General features: G+C 32.9%; 1 protein-coding gene across 4 annotated transcripts in view; it reads left to right on the top strand.

Moving 5' to 3' along the window:
• NIPBL (NIPBL cohesin loading factor) overlaps positions 1 to 21,530 on the top strand; it is a 182,376-nt gene that overhangs the window by 71,652 nt on the left and 89,194 nt on the right. For all 4 annotated transcript variants that reach the window (XM_037063192.1, XM_037063190.1, XM_037063194.1 and 1 more), the window contains exons 3-9: positions 1,588 to 1,753; positions 3,926 to 4,053; positions 6,930 to 7,029; positions 7,592 to 7,743; positions 13,362 to 13,522; positions 14,471 to 14,567; positions 19,011 to 19,637. In XM_037063192.1, the coding sequence (XP_036919087.1) occupies positions 1,588 to 1,753; positions 3,926 to 4,053; positions 6,930 to 7,029; positions 7,592 to 7,743; positions 13,362 to 13,522; positions 14,471 to 14,567; positions 19,011 to 19,637 (1,431 nt within the window). The remainder of the gene's footprint in view (positions 1 to 1,587; positions 1,754 to 3,925; positions 4,054 to 6,929; positions 7,030 to 7,591; positions 7,744 to 13,361; positions 13,523 to 14,470; positions 14,568 to 19,010; positions 19,638 to 21,530) is intronic.

Consider the following 21,530-nt stretch of genomic DNA (forward strand, 5'->3'; position numbering starts at 1 on the left):
AAATAGATAAGACATTAAGAAAAGTCAAAACTAAATAACATTGGTTTGCATAGAGAAACTAATACAGACTTTTTAAAAAGCATTTATAGAAATTAACTGAAACTGCCCTTCAACAGAGAAAATTTGGCAGCTAGACAATCTAATTTCTTAATGATAGTTATTTTGAATGTTATGTTCATTATCTGTTGGAGTTTGTCATAGATATCAACAGCCTATTTTACTCTGAACAGTTAAGTTTAAAAGAATATTGTCAGTCTTTTGAGATTTATGTAGTGTAACACTTTTTTTTCCTTTTTACAGACGTACTCTTTTGGTGGGCAACTCTAATTCTTTGTCCATAATGGTTCCCACAAGCTATCCACAATATTAGCCCCTATGTCATCCTACTTGAATAAATAAAAAGATAAAAATGTAAGAGGAGGATAGAATGTGAAGAGATGTCATACTTTTTTTTTGTGCGTGGCATTGTGCAAGACTTAGGGCTTTATAATAAAGGAGCTATGTGAAAATAACTTCAAGAAAGGTTTTTATCTATGTTCAATATCCCCCAAATACTGTTTTTCTGTGAATTTCCAGCTGGTTCCAGCGGGAATGAAATAGATGAGCACAGCTTTGAGGTTAGGAAAGGAGCAGGCTAATTTATGTAGTCTGAGATAATAAGGAAGTAGCTGGTTAGGTTAGGTACCTCAGGTAAGAAAACTTTTAAAACTGCATTTGGTTTTATCACATTGTTATAGGTAAGGCATAAACTCATGTCACCTATAGGAGTGTAAAATCAGATACAGTACCAGGGGTTTCTTTTTATTTGTCCTCCCATTATCTCCACAAGTAATAATTTGTTTCCAGGGCTTCCATTCATAAAAAACGTATTACCAATTGGGGCTGAGTAGCACAATAGTAATATTTGTAGGGGATTAGAAATTAAGCCAAAAACAAAGACATTTTAGTTAACTTTCTTTTAGTTTAGGCAAATGATCAAATTTACATTTTGTGAAGAGTCATTAAATAGTGGAATTTAAGCTACTGTAAAATGTTTACTGTATGTTCTTTTGTTTGCCATTTAGATTAGAATGGAGAAAGGAGAGAATTATTTAGGAATTTATAACTTAAGCAAAAAACCTTAGATAATCTTCCTCCAGAATCCTATTCTATGAATGTTTTCCTACTAAAGTAAGCTATTTATGTTTGTATATACTTAAGCTTTTAAGAAACATGGTATTTTTCTATCTGGTGAAGAGTCAGGTGTTGTGATTTATTTAAGTGAGGGTACTAGTGATTCTGATAACTCGTATAAACAAAAATAGATTAATTAATGTCTCGATTTTTGGAAGTTACTTTGTTTTAACCTTACCTTTTTGGCTACTTATTAAATTAATAAAAACTTGAGACACGGAAATCAACATGAATATGCAGGAGCTGAGTTTTATTCTCAGAAGGTAGTATAATCTATTATGATCTGAGTGATGATTTGGGAGTTTTGTAGAGTTTATTGATATTGGTAACTTATTTTTAATTCTAAAACATATAAGCACTAAGAGATTTATTATAGTCACTCAGTCTCTAATAATCTGATTTTATTTCAAATAGTCCTGAACCAGCTGCCTCTTCCATCCCCTTTACCTGCTACAACTACAAAGAGCCTCCTCTTTAATGCACGAATAGCAGAAGAGGTGAATTGCCTTTTGGCCTGTAGGGATGAAAATTTGGTTTCACAGCTTGTCCATAGCCTCAACCAGGTATCAACAGATCACATGTAAGTACAATGTAAAATAAAGTAACCTGTTTTGTTGTTACTAAGAGACTCAGTATTCCTGGTTTTACTTTTTATTTCAAAAAAATTAGATATTTGGTTTATTTTTAAAATATATCAATACCCAAGTGAGAATATGGCCTCCTGTGATGAAATATTAATGAGAATTAAATAGGCCATAGTACTTTGAGACAACAGTTTTGACTCATGTTTTGTGAAGACTGTTTTCGGTGGTTTTGGAATAATCTTGAGATATCCATCATGATGGATCTGTGCAGAGGTCTTCACGGTATCTTTCTGTTTTTTGAGGGATGGTGCTACTAGGAATGGTGCTACTGCTATCTTTGTTTGGACATGCTTTTCATGGGAAGTTTAAAAATGGCTCAAAAGACATAACTCCATGGAAGGCTACTACAGATATAAACTTCAATTATATAGTTTATTTATAATTTTTTTGCACATAAGTATACTTTTTAATTTTTTACTGCAAAAGCAGTACATACAGTATCTTAACAGCACAAAGTAATCTTAAATGATTTTTTAAAAGTTAAATCTCTCACCCTGTCTGTTTACATTCCACTACATAGTGGCACTCTGTGTTTTCCTCTCATTTAATTTTTTTAGATTTAAATATTCACTATTTAGAGAAATGAGGAAAGCACATTATAATGGAGAAGTCCTTGCCATTAGATGCAGTACATACTTTTGGGCCATTTATAATGCCGATGACTGAGGTGAAATCCTGAATGTGAATTCGCTGATGGAGAAACTGAGATAATGATTAGTGAAAATCAGAAGGAAGTGTAGTACTAATATTTTGTCACTCCAGAAATTTAATGATGTCTAAATATTGCATCATTTGTTATGCCCATGCAAGCTTAACAGTTTTCATCAAACGTTTTAAGAGATTAATGGAATGGTACATCATATAGTTATGATTTATATTATAGAGAGCTACTTTAAGGTTTCACTCAGAAATTGAATCTTATCATTGAACACCATTTTTGTAAGTCTTATATTTATTGAGTTCAACAGTGACATGTAGTATGTAAAATTTTAAGTATTGCCTGTATTTAATTTTATCATTGATCTTCTATAGTTATGAATTTAATTTGCCTCTTACTTTCAGGTTTATTGGAAATTGTGACTATGGTCCTGGCCATGTAACTCAGTTGGTTAGAACATTGTCTTTATCTGTCAAGGTTGCAGGTTCAGTCCCCCATCAGGGCACATACAAGAATCAGCCAATGAATGCAGATGCATAAACAAGTGGAACAAATTGATCAATGTTTCTCTCTCCCTCCCTCCTGCATCCTTCCGCCCTCCTTCTCACTTTTCTTCCCTCCTTCTCCTCTTTTTCACTTCCTCTCTCTCTCAAAAAAAAATGTGACTATTCTTAACCACTCTCTTTGGATTTTTTTCTTCCTCATGACTTTATTTGAAAAAATATATAAGACGGTAAATTACATAATCTCTGGGTCTTAACTGATGTGTCATTAGTATTTCAGAGGACATTCTCATATTCAGATGTAAAGGAGAAAATATATTCTAAGACTGTGCATAATTACCACTTCTATACCCTGCTGTTATTTTGAATAATTTAGAGTAGACTCTGCTTTCTACTTTGACACTGATGTGAACATTCTTTTTATTTATTTATTTATTTATTTATTTATTTATTTATTTATTTATTTATAGAGGGGAAGGGAAGGTTGTAAGGCAATGTATGGTTGACTCTCATGAGTCCCCTGCTGGGAACTGGCCTGCAACCCAGGCATGTGCCCTGACTGGGAATCGAACCGCGATCGTGTGGTTCGCAGGCCCGCGCTCAATCAACTGAGCTATGCCAGCCAGGGCCTGAACATTCTTAAATAAGCTTGTAATGTCATAAAATATGTTTTGGGCTTTTTTTGTATGTGTGTGTTTAAAATAAAATGAGGGAAAAAGTTGTTCTTGGAAAAATTCTCCTGTTGTTTTTCATAAGTCTGTTTCTTCTAGGATAGCGCCTTTGAAAATCCATCGAAGTTTTAAATACACTGCATGATTTGTTTTTATACCATGTCTTTCTGACTCAGCCTTTTCTGAATTTCACTATTGAATTGCTATCTAACGTAGAATAGGAAATTCTTAACTGATCACTGTTTTAATTTTTGATATTTATTTTTTCAATGCCAGAGAGTTGAAAGATAATCTCGGCAGTGATGATCCAGAAGGCGACATACCAGTCTTGTTGCAGGCCGTCCTGGCAAGGAGTCCTAACGTTTTCAGGGAGAAAAGTATGCAGAACAAATATGTACAAAGTGGTGAGGTTCACAGTAATTGAATTTTGCATAATATTTATATGAGTTCATATCAGAACTTGTTTAACATATATTAATTAAATTGAACGGTCTCCTTTAACAAGCTAACCTATCATCTATGAATGCTGCATTGATATCCTGAATCAAAACCAAGAACAGGAAGGAAACTAAATGGAAACTAATATATTTGCAGTTTATTTTTTTGTATTTGCAGTTTAATATGCAACTAAATTTCTTGAAAATCAGACAAAGTTTAAAGTGTATTTTGTTATATATTTCAGAATGTGTTAGTTTACTCAAAGAGTTTTAGAAATGGTTTTAACTTTAGAAAATTGCATAATTGATATGGAAGAAGTGTTTTCATTAATCAAATAATAAGAATATTTGCAGAGCTTTTTAACATGCAGTACATGTATAAATATATCAGATATTAGTTTTGTTATTGATGGTGACTACATTTATGGCTATACAATAAGTAACTGGTATAATGCGTCTGTTGCCCTAGCAATAGAAAAATGGGTTTATAATAAGTTATTATTAAGGATAAGCCTATTCATAATATGTATTATAAAAGTCATAAAAATATGATGTCCAGCAAAGGTAGCATTTTTGTGTGGTGCAGGAGCACCTTTGAGTTAGGAGCATTGTTTAGCCTAAAGCTTACTAAATTTTTCAAGCCTAAGTACTTTGCAAGGCTCTCAAGATTAAAATAGGGGAGAACTTCTGAAGGTTTAATTTACTGCATTGATTAATTGTTTTAAAAACATTGCCAGATTTATTGGAAGCACCTCCATGAAGCACCCCATTCCATCTCCCAGTTTTGTTTTGTTTTGCTTTTAATAGTATTTTTTTGTTGTTGATTTTGTGGATTGTATGTACATTGTGTTTTTAAAACAATTGCATATTTTATTATTCATTACTCAAAGAGAATCACCTCTGCCCAACTCACCTTTAAGCAGATCGTAGGTAGGTAGGTATTCAGGGCAAGACTATATCTTCACCAGAACTAATAAGCTAGATTGCAGTAATAGGAGACATCTGAATTTTGAAAGGGAAATGAGAATTATACTTGTTTTGAAAGATGGCTGGAGTGGAAGACAATATGGGGAGATTGTTGGATTGGAAGATAGACTGATAGGTTAGAAGCATGTAGTTCAGGATAATGTGAATAACCAATTGGGTAAAGGAAGTCTTTATCCAATTTTTGATAACTTATATTTTTAAACATTTAATTTGGGTAGTAAATCATTCTACTAAAAAATCTTCTAGTAGAGTAATTTACCTTTCAGTCACATATTTTGTGTTCAATACTACACATACAGTTTAATTCAAACTGTATTGTTAGATTCATTTTGTATTTTTTTATCGTTATTCTATTACAGTTGTCCTATATCCTACTTTGTAAAAACGTAAACTAGCATTTAACACTTAATAGCATGTTGTGATTTTTTTCTAACCATTTTTCAAGTGTTATAGTAGCTTTAAAATTGTAAAAGGTGATTCTGTCTAGGTGTAAATGTGAGTTGCATGGAGAAAATTTAATAATGCACATTTTATTTATATTTCTTTGTAATTTTGAGGTAATCAAAAAGAAATATTAGAATTTCATTTCTTTTTTATGTATAAAAATTGTTGCTTTCAAACTGGTAATTCCAGCTTGTCCCAGTGATGAGTGTTAATTCAGGATTTTTTTAAATCTTCCAATTTATGGAATATTGCCATCTCTGTTTTAAAAAATTCATTAACAGTAATCACAGTAATTAAATTATTAAGCTATGGAAGATATAATTTGGTATTGAATTTGATTTGGAATAGAAAGTTCAAAATTTGAAATTTAAACTATGTAAAGGAAAACACGGTAGTCTTACTGATAACTTTGAGGTGATTTTGAGCCCTCATCTCATTCAACCACTGTCAGAGAGCTAGAATGCCTTCTGCAGTAGTCTTGGCAAATGAACATGTAGCTTCTGTTTACATGTTTCTGGTGAAAGGCATTTCTCATGTCAATAGCAAGAAATGAAATTTGGGAATATAATATGATGCTTGAAGTTCCCAAAAAGATTGACTGTGCATATCATAAGAAAGTTCAGGGTTAATCATAGGTTTTGTCTTTGATCTTAAAATGTCTAAGTAAATGAATTTTTCTTGTCTCCTATTTAACAAAATGCCTTTGTGTAACTGTTGAAGGAACAGTGTGTAGCTTGAAAAGAAATGTGAGAATCTGAAATGTACCTCCAGATTTCCTCTCATCGATCAAATATTTATTTAACCCTTAATATTTGGCAAAGAATTATTGTAGAAGAAAGAATAGGAGCATTTTGTTTTGCATAAAAAGACTTTCAGATGGGTTGCAGCTGCTTAAACTTTTGGCCCCTAAATAAAGAACTTCTAAAACCTAGGTCTGAAATAAAAAACAATGATTTAAAAAAAGAAAACTAGTTTTGAATCATAATGAAATGAATAGAATATTGTGAAATAAAGCTCCTAAGGATGAGAGATGTACGTAATAAAGTATTTCACTTAATTGAAAACCACCTGGAGGCCTATTATAGAGGGAAGAGTGAGTAGTATTTGATCTGGGCGTAAAGCAACTTCTAAAAGTTCTTTTAAATTATAAGTCTAAATATTAGGACTTTAAACGAAGCAAATAAAAATTTCTTAAAAATTTAATCTCTATATCTGCTTTTAGATTGGTTATGTAGTAAAAGGATATTTTGACCGAATTGGTTGAACTAAACATTACAGTTTCTGCATTTTGCCCTTCAAAATGAACAGCTTAAAAAAGAACAAAGATCTTTTGAACGTGAAAGGTCAATTGATTTAAATCATTTAAAGGAAACAAAAATTAATATGGTTGCCATCTTTGTGTGTGTTTTTAGGAATGATGATGTCTCAATACAAACTTTCTCAGAATTCCATGCACAGTAGTCCTGCATCTTCCAATTACCAACAAACCACTATCTCACATAGCCCCTCCAGGTAATATATTTATTATTTGATCAAGTATTGTTTTCTGTGGTTCATATACTTGTGAATATACAGAGTATACATACATGTAGATAGTGGTGAATTATATGTAGTTAAGAAGTTAAAGTGCTTACTTTAGTCTTAAATAGTAACCCATGTGAACATTTACCTTATATGCATAAATGCGGTAATACAGGAATTGATCTATCATTTTAGTAACTTAATTTTACTAACTGTCTGTCAAAGAGACAGAAGAATGTGTTACTATAACGTGTGTTTGAGGTAAGAAAATGTATAGAGTAGAACTTGGGCAGAAAGCCTTTATATAACTTAAACAGATGGATACTTTCCTGCAAGTAAAATAAATTAATTACTCCAGTTGTTATAAACTGTTTAGTGTAACTCTTAGATTATGATTTGTGAATGATTTTTGTGTATCTGACTTTTTCAGATTTTTTGTTTGCATAGATTTTAATTTAAATAAATTGGAATTTGTAGAATTTTATGACAGTGAAATTTCAAGGAATAGCCTATTTATTGTATATCCTAATGTTTATTTGGATTTGGCTTTTAGCCGGTTTGTGCCACCACAGACAAGCTCTGGGAACAGATTTATGCCACAACAAAATAGCCCAGTGCCTAGTCCATATGCCCCACAAAGCCCTGCAGGATACATGCCATACTCCCATCCGTCGAGCTACACAACACATCCACAGATGCAGCAAGGTAAGAAAGCTGGTTGTTTACCTAAAGGGAATACCTAGTATTCCAAGCCAATTCATTTCTTTCTTTTAGAGTTTTCAAAACACAAAGTAAAATACTATACTGTATACTTGTCAACAAACATTCCTTTTAAGATATGGCTTAAGTTTTTATCATTTGGGAGGTAAAAGGATCAGTGTGATTTTGACTCTTTGGATTACGTTTTTATACAACTGACTATATTTAGTTCTGAAATTAGGAACTGCTTTTTAATTGTGCTTTCTTCCTACAGTGGCACTAAGTCAAAGAAAAATTATATTTTAATTGGTAAATATATATAGTATGAAGATTTTCCTATACAGTAGATACAGTATAAATAGAAGAAAATTCATCTTATGTGTAAAAATTTCTGGGATTAGATTAGTTCTCAATTGAAGGCAGGTGTGGATAGTTGATTTTTAAGGTTATATTTTGCTCAGGATGCATGAAATGGCTGCTAAGTGATTTATTATTAATATAAATTTATTTGTATTTTGTGGGAGAACTTTTTAAAAGTAAAAAAGATAATACAACAAATATCTGTGTTTTTGTCTTCCATCATTAACAGCAAATTTTTATCATTTGCAGTCAGGCATTAGTTTCTATGTGTATTTTTATTTTTTATTATGCCTGAAGTTGAAACTCTTCATTTATAAACTTTCTAACTATAAGCTTTTAACTTAGTCATCCATCAAAACAGCCAACTTCTGGCTTCCCAAAGTTAGAGAATGAAGTACTAGGTTGAAACTGTTTCATACACTAACACAGAGAAAAACTAGTAGACAGATCACACATTTGAAAAAGATACCTTCAAAATGACAAAATTTAGTGGGAGTGGTAAACACAAGGATGTGCGCCTGTGTAGACTGATACTAGTGAAATAGTATATTCTGGCACACGTAGTTATGAGGAACATTTTAAATATAATTAATAGGGGGACACATTTGTTGCTTATGGAAATGTCCACATACATGTAAGTATGTATAGGAAAGAACATAGGTTTTTACTCTAAATACTGTTGTTTTTTTTAACAAGATAAAACCAGCTTTTTCAGAAAAAATACGTTGAATTCACAAAATCAAAGGAGAAACTTGGTTTGGGGGCCTGTTCAATTATGTGTCATTTCTTGGAAATTCTTGGACACTTGAGGAACTAAAGATGTAACTCAGGGGTTAGCCCCACTCAGATATAAAAATTATTATAAACAGGAAAATTTATTGTGGTGAAGAACAAATGGGTGGGTATATGGGACAGAAAAGAATCCAGAATGAGGCAAATATATATGGGAATTTAGGGCATGTGAAGGTTACATTTAAAACACTTTTTCAACTTTATATTACAAAAATTTAACCATGCAAAAAGGTTGAAAGATGAGCACAATGAATCTCTTCACCGACAGACATCATAACTTTTTGCCTTAAGTACATCTGCTAAGAAGAAGGAAATTATCCTCTGTAAACACCAACTGTAATTATTTACCCTAAAATTATTAAGAATAGTTTATAGTATCATGTAATATCTAGTCTACATTCAGTTTTCACCATTTGTCCCAAATATGTCATTCATAACCTTTGTCTTTTCAAAGCCTAATCTAATCTAATTCCTCACACTTTGCATTGGATTTTTACATCTCTTTTTCCCCCATAACAGTAATTTTTGGGGTTTTTTTTTAAGAGTTTGTGCTCCTTTTGTTGTAGAATATCTCTTATTCTAGACTTCACTCTTTCCTCATAGTGTTGATTAATTTGCTCATATATTCCTTATATTTCCTATGGACCAGAAGTTATCTTTAAAAGCTTTATTAGTTTCTAGTCATATATTTTTGGCAAGACTACTAGATAAGTAAATAAATAATGTGCACTTCATATTGCATCACATCAGAAGGTACATAATGTCGTGTGGTCCCAGTATTAATGGTGTTTAGGTGGTGACTACTTTGTATAAGTACATTTTTTTTTTTTACTCTTTGCAGTTAGCAAGTAATCTGAAGGGGGATATTTTGAGATCATGTAAATATCCAGTTCCTACTAATCTTTTACTGAAAGAGTTTAGTGTCCAATGATTCTTATTTCATCAGTTTTCTAACCAGTCATTGGAAAATGGTGATTGTTTTTAATTGTCGTTCTAAGGATGGCATTTTTACATCAGTATATAAGAAGAGATTGTTTAATAAACCATGTTGTATTGATTGGCTAGGCATTTGAAAATTTTCAGTTGGATTTCTAGATAATCTTGAATGTAAATGTTCTAGATAGGTGAATTATTTACCTGTTCATTTGTATTGTAAGTAGTGAAATTGTAAGGCAAAAAACATGGGTGAATTTTTGGTAATTACTTAAGAGTTGAGAAGGCCTTATTTCTACGCAGACTTAAAACCTGGATTCTAAATATGGAAAATAAAATGACTTAGTTATAAATGTGTGTGTAAGAGGAGAGAACATAAATAAGGACAAGTAAATATGGAGAAAAGCATTTTTTAAATTTATTACAATCACAAAGTACTAATTTTTAATATACTAATATCTTTAAAAGATTGATAAAAATTAGACAAAAGTAAACCAAAGAAGTAAACAGATAATTTGCTATAAAAGAAAAGCAAATTGGATACAGAAAGGTTACATACATGAAAATTTGATCAACCTGTCCCATAATTAAAGAGATGTGAATGAAAGTTAAAATGGAATACCATTTTATATCTATCAGATTAGTAAGTACCTTATAGATATATGATACCTAGAATCAACAGTGTACAGGGAAAATTGAACTCACAGTTTTCATAGAGGTATAAATTGGTATAACCTTTTTTAGAGAATAGTTTGACAATATCTATGTAATTTAAAATGCATGTACCTCCTTCTATAGTTCAAAATCCAGCTCCTTTAAAGAGGATGGGGGTGGATAAAACTACGCCTAGGCAATTTCATCACAAGTTCTAGCAAGCATTCAAGGAAGAGGTGTTCTAATCATAAAACATTCCAGTTATTATCTATCAACATGGGAACAAAATTTCTAAATATTACCAAACCAAATAAATAATGTTATCAACCAACATGTATGATAAAATTGGACATATATGAGAAATACATGGATTGGTTAATATTAGAAAATTAATTCAGGTTAAGAAGATGGGGATCCTGTGAGCCTCTTACTAAGTGCCAAAAGAGCATTTAAAAAATTTTTGAACTTCCAGCCCTGACTGGGTTGCTCCCTTGGTTAGAGTACCATCCCAACATGCCAGGGCTGTGCCTCTCCTGTCAGGGCACATACAGGAATCAAGCAGTGAATGCACAAGTGAGAGGCGTAACAAACCGATGTTTCTGTCTCTCAATGCTCAGTAGTAAAATTTAACTTCCACTTAATGATTTTTAAAAGTTTTTCACTGAATAGATTAGGACAACCTTATTCTGGCAGCCTTTTCCTGATAAAGACTATTTTACTAATGATGAAAAATTAGAAACATTTTTATTGAAATCCAGGGTAGTGTATGAGTGCTTATAATCATCACCTTTATTTAGTGGGTGACTTACTTGACTACTTAGTGTGAGTGTCTTAGTCAATATAAGAAGATAAGCATAAAATATATATATATACGTACAATTATTGGTAAAGAGATGAAAAGTATTATTTTCGGTTGATACTGTTATCTTCATAGAAAATTTAAGAGAAGCTACAAACAGGGTAATAGAATTAATAAAAGTACTCCACACAGTTACTGGATACAAGATCAAAATAATGAATTGAATTGCATTTTTACAAGCCTAAAATAGGTGATTTTAAATATACTTCTAAAATATTAACAGTTTCAAGGAAAACCATAAGAGACCTAGGAATACTCTTTTGTGGAGAAAATTATAAAACTTTTTATAGAGATATTTTTTTAAAACCTAAGAAAGGAAAGACTTTCCTGCTACTTCACAGGTGGAAGGACTCAATAGGGGACAGATAGGAATTTTTTTCAAATCTATAAACTTAATACCACATCAATAAAAATCCCTAGCAGGGTTTTTAGGCAGTTTAAGCTACTTCTAGGAATTCATGTGAAAAAAATAAAAATTCAAGAATAGGCAAGATAACTTTGAAATGAAATGAGATGTAGCTCAATCTAATAGGAATCAAGATTTATTACTGCTCCAGACATGGAAAAGTAGAATATGATGAAATGGAGATTGATAAAGAGGTCTTGGAACATAATAACCATGAACAAATGGAACTTGATCCATATGGTATTGTATCTTAATGGAGAAAGAATGGTTTCTGAGACAGTTATCTATATGGAAAAAGGAAAATTGGGATTCCTGTCTCATACTACTCTTAAAAATAAATTTTATGTGGATTAAAGATCAAGGAAAAACAAGACTTTAAAGGAAAATATAAGAAACTATACTTTTATGACTTTCTCTTAATGAGGGAATCTGAATGGCCAATACCTATGGAAGGATGCTTGGCTTAACTGTTAATCCAGGTCACAACTATAAGTGACAGTCAAGAGACATTTCTCATTCTCAGACAAAAATTGTTGGCAAGGATACAGAACAGTAAAAACTGTCCTGTACTACCAGTGGAGTACAAATAGACATAAGTAACTTGGCAGGCTATTTGTTAATATTTGGCACGGTTTCAAAATTGACATATCCAGCAATTTCACTTGTTAATACATTTGTTACCAAAAAAAAGTCTTGTACAAGAATGTGCCTTACAGCATTATGATGACAAAAAGCTATCTAAACATGTAACATAAGAATAGATAAATTGTGTACATTTATTCAACAGAATATATATAATGTTTTTCAAATAAATGAATTTATAACTACATGTGTAAAAAGACACATTTCAAAATAATATTAATTTAAATGCAAGTTAGAGAAGGATATATGCCATTTACATAAAGACAGTGTACAAAACATCACTAGGTATTTAGGGGTATATTCACAGCAAAGGTAGAGTGAACTCTAAACTATAGTGTTACTTTTAGGGGGTAATCGAAAGGAAATAGAGGAGAAAAATATGCTAATATATGGAGAGCGTCAACCATATCTAATGTTCTACTTCATTTTTCTGAGAAATGCACCATTAGGCCATTTCTTCATAGTGTGAACATCATAGAGTGTGTTATATATAGAGTGTGTAGCCTACTGTACATACCTAAGCTATGTGGTATAACCTATTGCTCTAGACTACAAACTCATATAGTATGTTATTGTACTGAATACTGTTGGCAACTGTAACACAGTAGTAAATAGGGTTTGTGTATACCAACATCACCACAAACAAATAAATAATGCTTTGCACCACAACGCTATGATGTCCACAACATTATGGTATCACTAGGTGATAGGAATTTTTCAGCTCCATTATAATCTTATGAGACCATCATCATATATGCTGTTCATTGTTTACTGAAACCTCATTATGCCACGTGACTCTAGATCCAAATGACATGTAGCACAGTGTTAAGATTTGATCAAACTCTGGATAGTTAGTACATGAGTGCTAGTTATATTATTCTCTGTAATTTTTCTATGCTTATTTCTTGTGAATAATTGTCCTCTAAGAATTTTAACAGTTTATTTTTTAAAGCTTTTTTTTATTCTTATTAATTTCAGCATCGGTATCAAGTCCCATTGTTGCAGGTGGTTTGAGAAACATACATGATAATAAAGTTTCTGGTCCGTTGTCTGGCAGTTCAGCTAATCATCATGCCGATAATCCTAGACATGGCTCAAGTGATGACTACCTACACATGGTGCACAGGCTAAGTAGTGACGTATGTAATATATTAGTTGTCATTAAGGTAATAAAACAGTTCTAATATTTGTCTCATAACCTAGTATTTTAATTCCATAATTTAAAGTATATCTGTTGTCAAGAATTATACTAGGTCTGAGAAAATAGATATGAAAAATATGGTTTCTGTACCCACAAAGCTTAGTCTACAGCAGGGTTGGTAAACTGGCCAGTAGGCTGACCCACAAACTAAGAATGGTTTTTACATTTTCAAAGAGTTTAAAAACAACCACCACAGCAAAGAACATTATGTAACAGAAACTGTATGGGGCCTAGAAAACTTAAAATATATATTATCTGTTTCTTTACTAAAAAAGTTTGCCAACCCCTGGTCTAGAGGTTTAAATTCTTAATAAAATAAAATTTCATTTTTAAATACATGCTCACATAAAAATGTTCTCTTATATAATGAACCTTTACTTACTAGCACTTAGCTCTTTTTCCCTCTAAATCCTGTATAAAACTTTTCTCCTGAAATTTAATGTTACTTTGATGTTGTTGAAGTATTTCATGTTATTGAAAATTTGTCTTGTTATTGACTTGGTGGTATTGTCACATACCACCAAAGTTCAGTGTATCTAAGGAAATACCAGAGATGACAGTGGCCTCTGCCCTTGAGACATTCACGGCCTGGTAGGGTAGGGTGTTCACAGCTCCTTTTGTAGAAAATAGCAAACAGAATTGGAGCGTACTAGTAATACCAGTTTTCTTATTCGTTGCCATGCGTAGGCTGTTGATTCTTTTGGATACAGTTTCAGTTCTTCTAAGATAAACTACGGAGAAAACAGGAAAGTGCAGAAGAATTATGCTATTGAATTGGTACCAACACTTTACCTGTCAGTAATTTATGTCTTTTATTGGTTCTCTTTAAGATTTCTGTAAAGCCTCTCCTATCATTCAAGATACAAATTTTATACTCTATTCTTAGGATGGAGATTCTTCAGCATTGAGGAATGCCGTATCCTTTCCATTGAGGTCTCCACAGCCAGTATGCTCCCCTGTTGGAAGTGATGGAACTCCTAAAGGTATTATTGTAACTGAAATTTCTTTCAGGATTTCATATTTCAAGTTGAATGAAGAACTCAGGCTTCTTAATGCAGCTATCAAAACGGATTGTTGTTTTCATTTATCGGAGGGAAAAAACCAAGTCTGCACTTTCTCTATAAAATATTGATAGTGTTTTTAGGTACATACAATGTAGTCCTCATTGAGAAATCCAGTGCTCTTTACAAACCACAAATGTCTTACCTTACTTAGACATTTGAAAGTATTGATCAAGCGTAGTTCGGGACTTCCGCCAAGATGGAGGCATAGGTGGAAACACTGTGCCTTCTCCCACAACCAAGTTTGAATACAACAAAGGTTTGGAGAAACAAAGACACAGCCAAAGGACAGAAAATTGAATTACACGGAAGTCCGACTATATCTAACTGTTCAACCGGGGGACGGTAAGAGGGGCGGAGCCAGCAGCGAGCAGGGTGGGGCAAGAAAGATCCTCAGACCCAGGTGCATAGGCAGCCCGGACCCAGTTGGGGTGCGGGGCAGACTGACCGCGGTCGCACATCTGCGCACAGTGAGATGGACCACGCAGGCTCCAGGGGGCGAGGGCTGACGGCGGTGGCACACTCGCGTGCAGTGGGACGAAACATGTGGGCCCGGTGACGGCAGCAGCTGTGGCACCAGTGGGGGCCAAGGCAGCAGGCGGCAGACGGGACGCCAAAGTCCCTCTTTGACCCCGCCCCCACATACAGCGTCCCAACCCAGCCACTGAGTTGCCCTACGCTAGTGAACACTTTAGGGCTCTGATCCTGCTACGTAAAAGGCATGAACAGCCCAAAAGATGGCGCAAGAAGAACTCAAAGTCCCAGAGCCAATAACTCTCAGCGACCAAGAGATTGCCAGCCTTTCAGATGCACAATTCAAGACACTGTTTATCAGGATGCTCACAGAACTGGTTGATTATAGTCAAATTAGAGGAACATATGAAGGCTAAACTAATTGAAATGAAGGGAGATGTCCAGGAAACCACTAGTGATGGAAAGGAAACTGGGACTCAAATCAATGGAATGGAGCAGAAGGAAGAATGAAACATCCCACCAGAAAGGAATGAAGAAATGAGAATTCAAAAAAATGAGGAGAGGCTTAGGAATCTCCAGGACATCTTTAAACGTTCCAACATCCAGATTATAGGGAAAGAAACAGCCACGAGTGGAAAGCGTATTTGAGCAAATAATAAAGGAGAACTTCCCCAGTCTGGCAAAGGAAATAGGCTTCCGGGAAATCCAGGAAGCTCAGAGGGTCCCAAAGAAGTTGGACCCAAAAAGGAACACACCAAGGCACATCATAATTACATTAGCCAAGACTAAAATGAAGGAGAGAATCCTAGAAGCAGCAAGAGATAAGGGGACAGTCACCTACAAAGGAATACCCATCAGACTGTCAGCAGATTTCTCAAGAGACCTTACAGGCAAGAAGGGGCTGGAAAGAAATATTCCAAGTCATGAAATCCAAAGACCTACATCCAAGATTGTTTTATCCAGCAAAACTTTCATTTAGAATGGAAGGACAGAGAAAGTGCTTCTCAGATAAGGTCAAGTTCAAGGAGTTGATCATCACCAAGCCCTTATTATATGAAATGCTAAAGGGACTTATCTAAAAAAAAGAAGATTAAAAATATGAACAGTGAAAGGACAGCAAACACATAGTTATTAACAACCACACCTAAAACAAAAGCAAACCAAGAGGACAGCTAGATCAGGAGTGGAACCATAGAAATGGAGATCACATGGAGGGTTAGAAACAGGGGGCTGGGAGGAGGAGAAGGGGGGAGAAGGCACAGAAAATAGCATAGAGAGTAGGTAGAAAATAGATAGGGGGGAGGGCAAGAATAGTGAGGGAAATATAGAATCTAAAGAACTTGAGACACATGGTTATAAACTAAGGGGGGAGAATGGTGGGGGAGGGAGTGTGCAGGTGGAGGGGAATGAAGGGGGGGAATAGAACAACTGTAATGGTATAATCAATAAAATATATTTAAAAAAATAAAAAATAATAAAAAAAGAAAGTATTGATCAGTTTTCTCTATCGTCTATACCCCTCCCAACAAAACTTACTTGACATTTGATCTACCTGTTTTCCTCCTACTTCTTTCATAGATTTTTTTCTTAATTAGCTCTTCTCTCTCTTTTTTCAAGATTTTCATTATTAAGCTGTCTTTCATAGTACTTTTTTTCTTGGCTGTTTTACTCAGTTTTGGTAACAACATTCATTACTTTTGCAAACACATTTCCCAAATTTGTATCTTTGGCTCTAGTCATTTCCAGGAAAAACTTTCTCATGTCTAGCTGGTGTTTCACATTCATGTTCAAAATTGTTCTCACTTTTTTCCTGCCATTCTTGTTTCTTGTAATGCTATCCCAGTCCTGAATCATCTTAAAGTCTTCATACCTCTTAGGTCGTCATTTATCACAATATGGCCAAGTCACTGTTACTTCCTTAAATCTCTTACATTAATGTTCATCTGCTTTCACATCTAATTAGAATCCTGTATTTTCTCTATGTTCTAAGTTAATGGGTGATCTTTCATGGACCCTCCACTAATCTCCTCAAGCTATTAATTTATACTTTTTCTGACAGTTTATCTGGTGCTGTCTTATGGACATGAATTTTATATTGTTTATCTTTGAATTACCAAAAAACCTAGTATAGTGCTTTGTGTATAACAGATTCACAAAATTATGAATTTAAGTTCAGGTTTGGGCTATTTTTTGAAGTCTGATTATTTGAATTACCAGTTTGTTGGAAGAGAAACTGTACTCCACAAGTAAAGAATTAGCTAGTAATTAATTTTAATATAACTGACAGTAAGTTTTCCCTATTCATGAGAATTCCTAATTATAGCCATCTAAAACATGGACTGGTCTACTTCTTATTAATGTAAAGATATTTTTTTTCACAGATTCTGTTTGAACTCTTTGATCAGGACATTTTTCATGAGGTGAAAGTTGAACTTTTATGAACCATTCAAATTTTATAATTCTGTAAATTTTCAGGAATGAAAATAACCCATTTTCTGAAATGAAGAGCAACTTCCAGAGTACCTCTATTTGTAGGTTAGCTCACAAGCATTGTCAGGGTGAGAAGTTATTCAAACTTCCAGGGAGAAATAACAGTGGGGATAGATGGTTGATCTCGTTAACCAGCCCATTTTTTCTTTAACTCTTGAGGATGGATGAGTGGGTGGGTAGATGGATAACTCTAGATTAAAAAAAAGAAAACTTTAGAACAATTTCGCGATCACATTATCAGAAGTCTACTTCTGGTCACGAGGTATGTTTCAGCTAGTTTTAAAGGTTGAGTGAATCATCAGTCTAATTTGATTTTTAGGTGAATTATTGGAATTTGAAGTTTGTTTAAAATATTCATTATATATGTAATTTGCCACATCAATTTTAAATACAAAGGCAGTATGGTGTATTATAATCCAAACATTAAACAAATCTAGGTTTAATTTTTTTTCAGGATTGTTAGCTATATAACCTTGGGCAAATTTTTTAACCTCTATAAGCTTCATTTTCCTTTTTTGCAAAATGGTATTGATAAAAATACTCTTCAAGATTTTTGTGAATCAGTTAAATGAATTGATGTGCAAAGTACCTTGTGCAAGCTCCAACACAAAATAAATGGTCCAAAAGTGTTAGTTTTATTTTTTTGATGTCCTATATAAGCTTCATCTAAAAACACTATTTATTAATAAAACTTCAATCTAACATTTGTACTAAATTGCTTCAATAACATGTTTATCACACTTTACATTATATCTAAGCTATGTCCTCTAAAAAGTTATTTGTATATATCACACTTTAAATATGTTAACATTGCTCATTGAAATGATATAGAGAAAAAGAACACCACATAAAGGTATGTAAGTCAATACTTTACCACCAGTTTGTGAAGTATAAAAAGACTAATAATTGTAATTTTTTCCATTTCCTTTTTTATACCAGTCAGTATTCATGAGTGTAGTCAGTAGGATTAATTTATTATTTTTTTAAATTTGACAGACTTACTTTTACTTCAGATACAGTTTTCTAGATGGTCACTGAGAGAATAGAGATCATCATGCCCAGAATATTTGTGTTGTTCCACCTTTAGAAACAGTGAGCTATTTTGTTGTTTTCAAGCTTAGTATTTATATTTTATTGGCACAAAAATAGAAACAATACTTGTCTGGAAAATGATACTCATAGTTCAGTACAAACCTGGATCATCTCCCAGCAGGTTGACCGGCCATGAGGGGCAGGTCTTCAGGATTTTTTTTGTCTTTTCTAGATAAGTAGCTTGGACTAGATAATTCTCTAATATTTTTTCTAGCATCGCTATATTATCACTTCTTATTTCTATCACAATATATGAAAATATAAAGCTAGCACAAACGTTCATTCCTGTCTGTTGAATTTTGTTTCTAGGGTCAAGACCACCATTAATCCTACAATCTCAGCCTCTACCTTGTTCATCACCTCGAGATGTTCCACCAGATATCTTGCTGGATTCTCCAGAAAGAAAACAAAAGAAGCAAAAGAAAATGAAATTAGGCAAGGATGAAAAAGAGCAGAGTGAGAAAGCTGCAATGTATGATATCATTAGCTCTCCATCTAAGGACTCTACCAAACTTACATTAAGACTTTCTCGTGTAAGGTCTTCAGACATGGACCAGCAAGAGGATATGCTTCCTGGTATGGAAAATAGCAATGTTTCAGAAAATGATATTCCTTTTAATGTGCAGTACCCAGGACAGACTTCAAAAACACCCATTACTCCACAGGATGTAAACCGCCCACTAAATGCTGCACAGTGTTTGTCGCAGCAAGAACAAACAGCATTCCTTCCAGCAAATCAAGTGCCTGTTTTACAACAGAACACTTCAGTTGCTACAAAACAGCCCCAGACTTCTGTAGTACAGAATCAGCAACAGGTATCACAGCAGGGACCTATATATGATGAAGTGGAATTGGATGCATGGGCTGAAATTGAGCGAATAGAGAGAGAATCGGCAATTGAAAGGGAGCGCTTTTCAAAAGAAGTTCAAGATAAAGGTAAAATAATCTCATTACTACCACTTCTTACTCTGGGCAAATATATCATTATAATGTCAAAATCGTTTTTTAAAGTTACTTTTTCTAATTGTATTTTATAATTCTTTGTCTCTCTTCAATTACATGTTTATTACTGATGCTCATACCTTAGAGACTTAGTTTCATTTTTTCTCTGAAACAACTGAGATTTGGTAATTCTATGTCACAGATCCATCTTTTATATACCAAGTGATTTTTTTCTGTGCTTGTCTACTTAAGTGAACATTAGCATTTTTATATCATGTGCATTTTTCACAAGTTGTGTTAATACAGTTTTGCATCTTCAGCTTTTTTCTGCCAAAACATGGTTAACTATTATAGAATTAATTTGAATCACTACATTTAAGAAAAGTTTGTGTATATGCATATTATGCAGTTAGATTTTTCCCTTGGTTTTTACTCCTACCACTTCTTAATAATGTGACTTCTTTTTAGTAAAAAAATTATGAAAAGAATTTTAATTTAATATTAAATAGCAAACCTTAAGGATCAAAGATCTTTTGTTTGTGATTATAGTCAAGTGTTCACTTTTGTCTGACTGGTATATTAGTATGGAGATTCAAGATACATGTTCTGTGAATTAATGGGCTTTTTTTCCTGCGTTATAAATAATTATAATCAAATAAAAGTAGCTTTCTATTAAATTCTTGACTTTTTAAGAGAAATGAATTAGTGATTGAAATTAGTAATATGACGTATGAGTTTGCTGTCTTTACAGATGCATATATATATGTGTGTGTGTGTGTGTGTTTGACTATCCAATCCAAAGCATACTTTATAATTTAACTTTACAAATATTCTACATTGATTTAGTTTTTTTCATATTTTTTTAATTATAAAATAAAACTTAATGTTAGAACTCATTTTTATATATGACTTTTTTATATGTGACAGGATCATTTCTAGGTAATTCTGTTTCTATGCTAAGAAATAAACTGAAGATTTGTGTTTTATTTCCTGTCTGTCATGATGGCTTTTTTTAATGTTAAATATTTTTTAAAGACTATGTTTACTAATTGTTGCATTACAATGTTTACTAAATATATAAATCACAGACAAATGCAAGTAAAAAAATTGATATTGATTGGGGAACTGGTTTTCTTTTAAACTAGTAAATCATTGACATTAAGGATGAAATATAGTGTTGTTTGTTCTTTCTCTGCATAGTAGTGTGGGGTTCAGAAAATAAATACACCATATGGGTTCTAAAATGTATCTTCTCCTCTAATCTCTTATAAAAGTATATGTATATCAAATGAAGAGAGCAATATTACTTGGCTTCTCTTGATAATATACTCATTTCTGAATTCTATGACAGTTTTGCAAAAAAACATAAAATTGTAATTTCTTGACCAAGAATTATTAGGTGCCTTGAGAGCCAAATTTTTTCATGACATTTTCATCTACATTTTGGAAAATTGTGTTCTTAAAAGTATAATTTTTTAATGATTTTTTAGTTGGTGGTGGTAACAAACAGAGGAGATGGTGAACTGGATTTTGTTTTTTTTTTTAACTTTCTTGAACTTTTATTGTATCGGATTTGTTGAAACCAAAGTTTGTACCTTTAAAACTTGAATGAAAATAAGGATAGTAAAGAAGGCTAATTGTCTGTTAGCAAACATTTTAGACCACTAACTTGCCTTTGGGAGAGTAACAAAGTCAACAAACAGCATACTGTTCTTTCAGAAACTTGTAATATATGTTTTACTTTTAATTATCTAATCAATTTTCTCTGTGACCTATGATGGAGTGGCTAAATATAATTAAAAGTTTAATGAACAGAGCTGACAGAATTTCAAGCTCTGTAAGTTGACTTACAGAGATATCTGGTACTATAGGATTAAAAGAAAAAAT

Source organism: Sturnira hondurensis, unplaced genomic scaffold (genome assembly GCF_014824575.4).
Source record: "Sturnira hondurensis isolate 20B ecotype Veracruz unplaced genomic scaffold, ASM1482457v3 Scaffold0014384, whole genome shotgun sequence".
In the NCBI taxonomy this organism is placed as follows: domain Eukaryota; kingdom Metazoa; phylum Chordata; class Mammalia; order Chiroptera; family Phyllostomidae; genus Sturnira; species Sturnira hondurensis.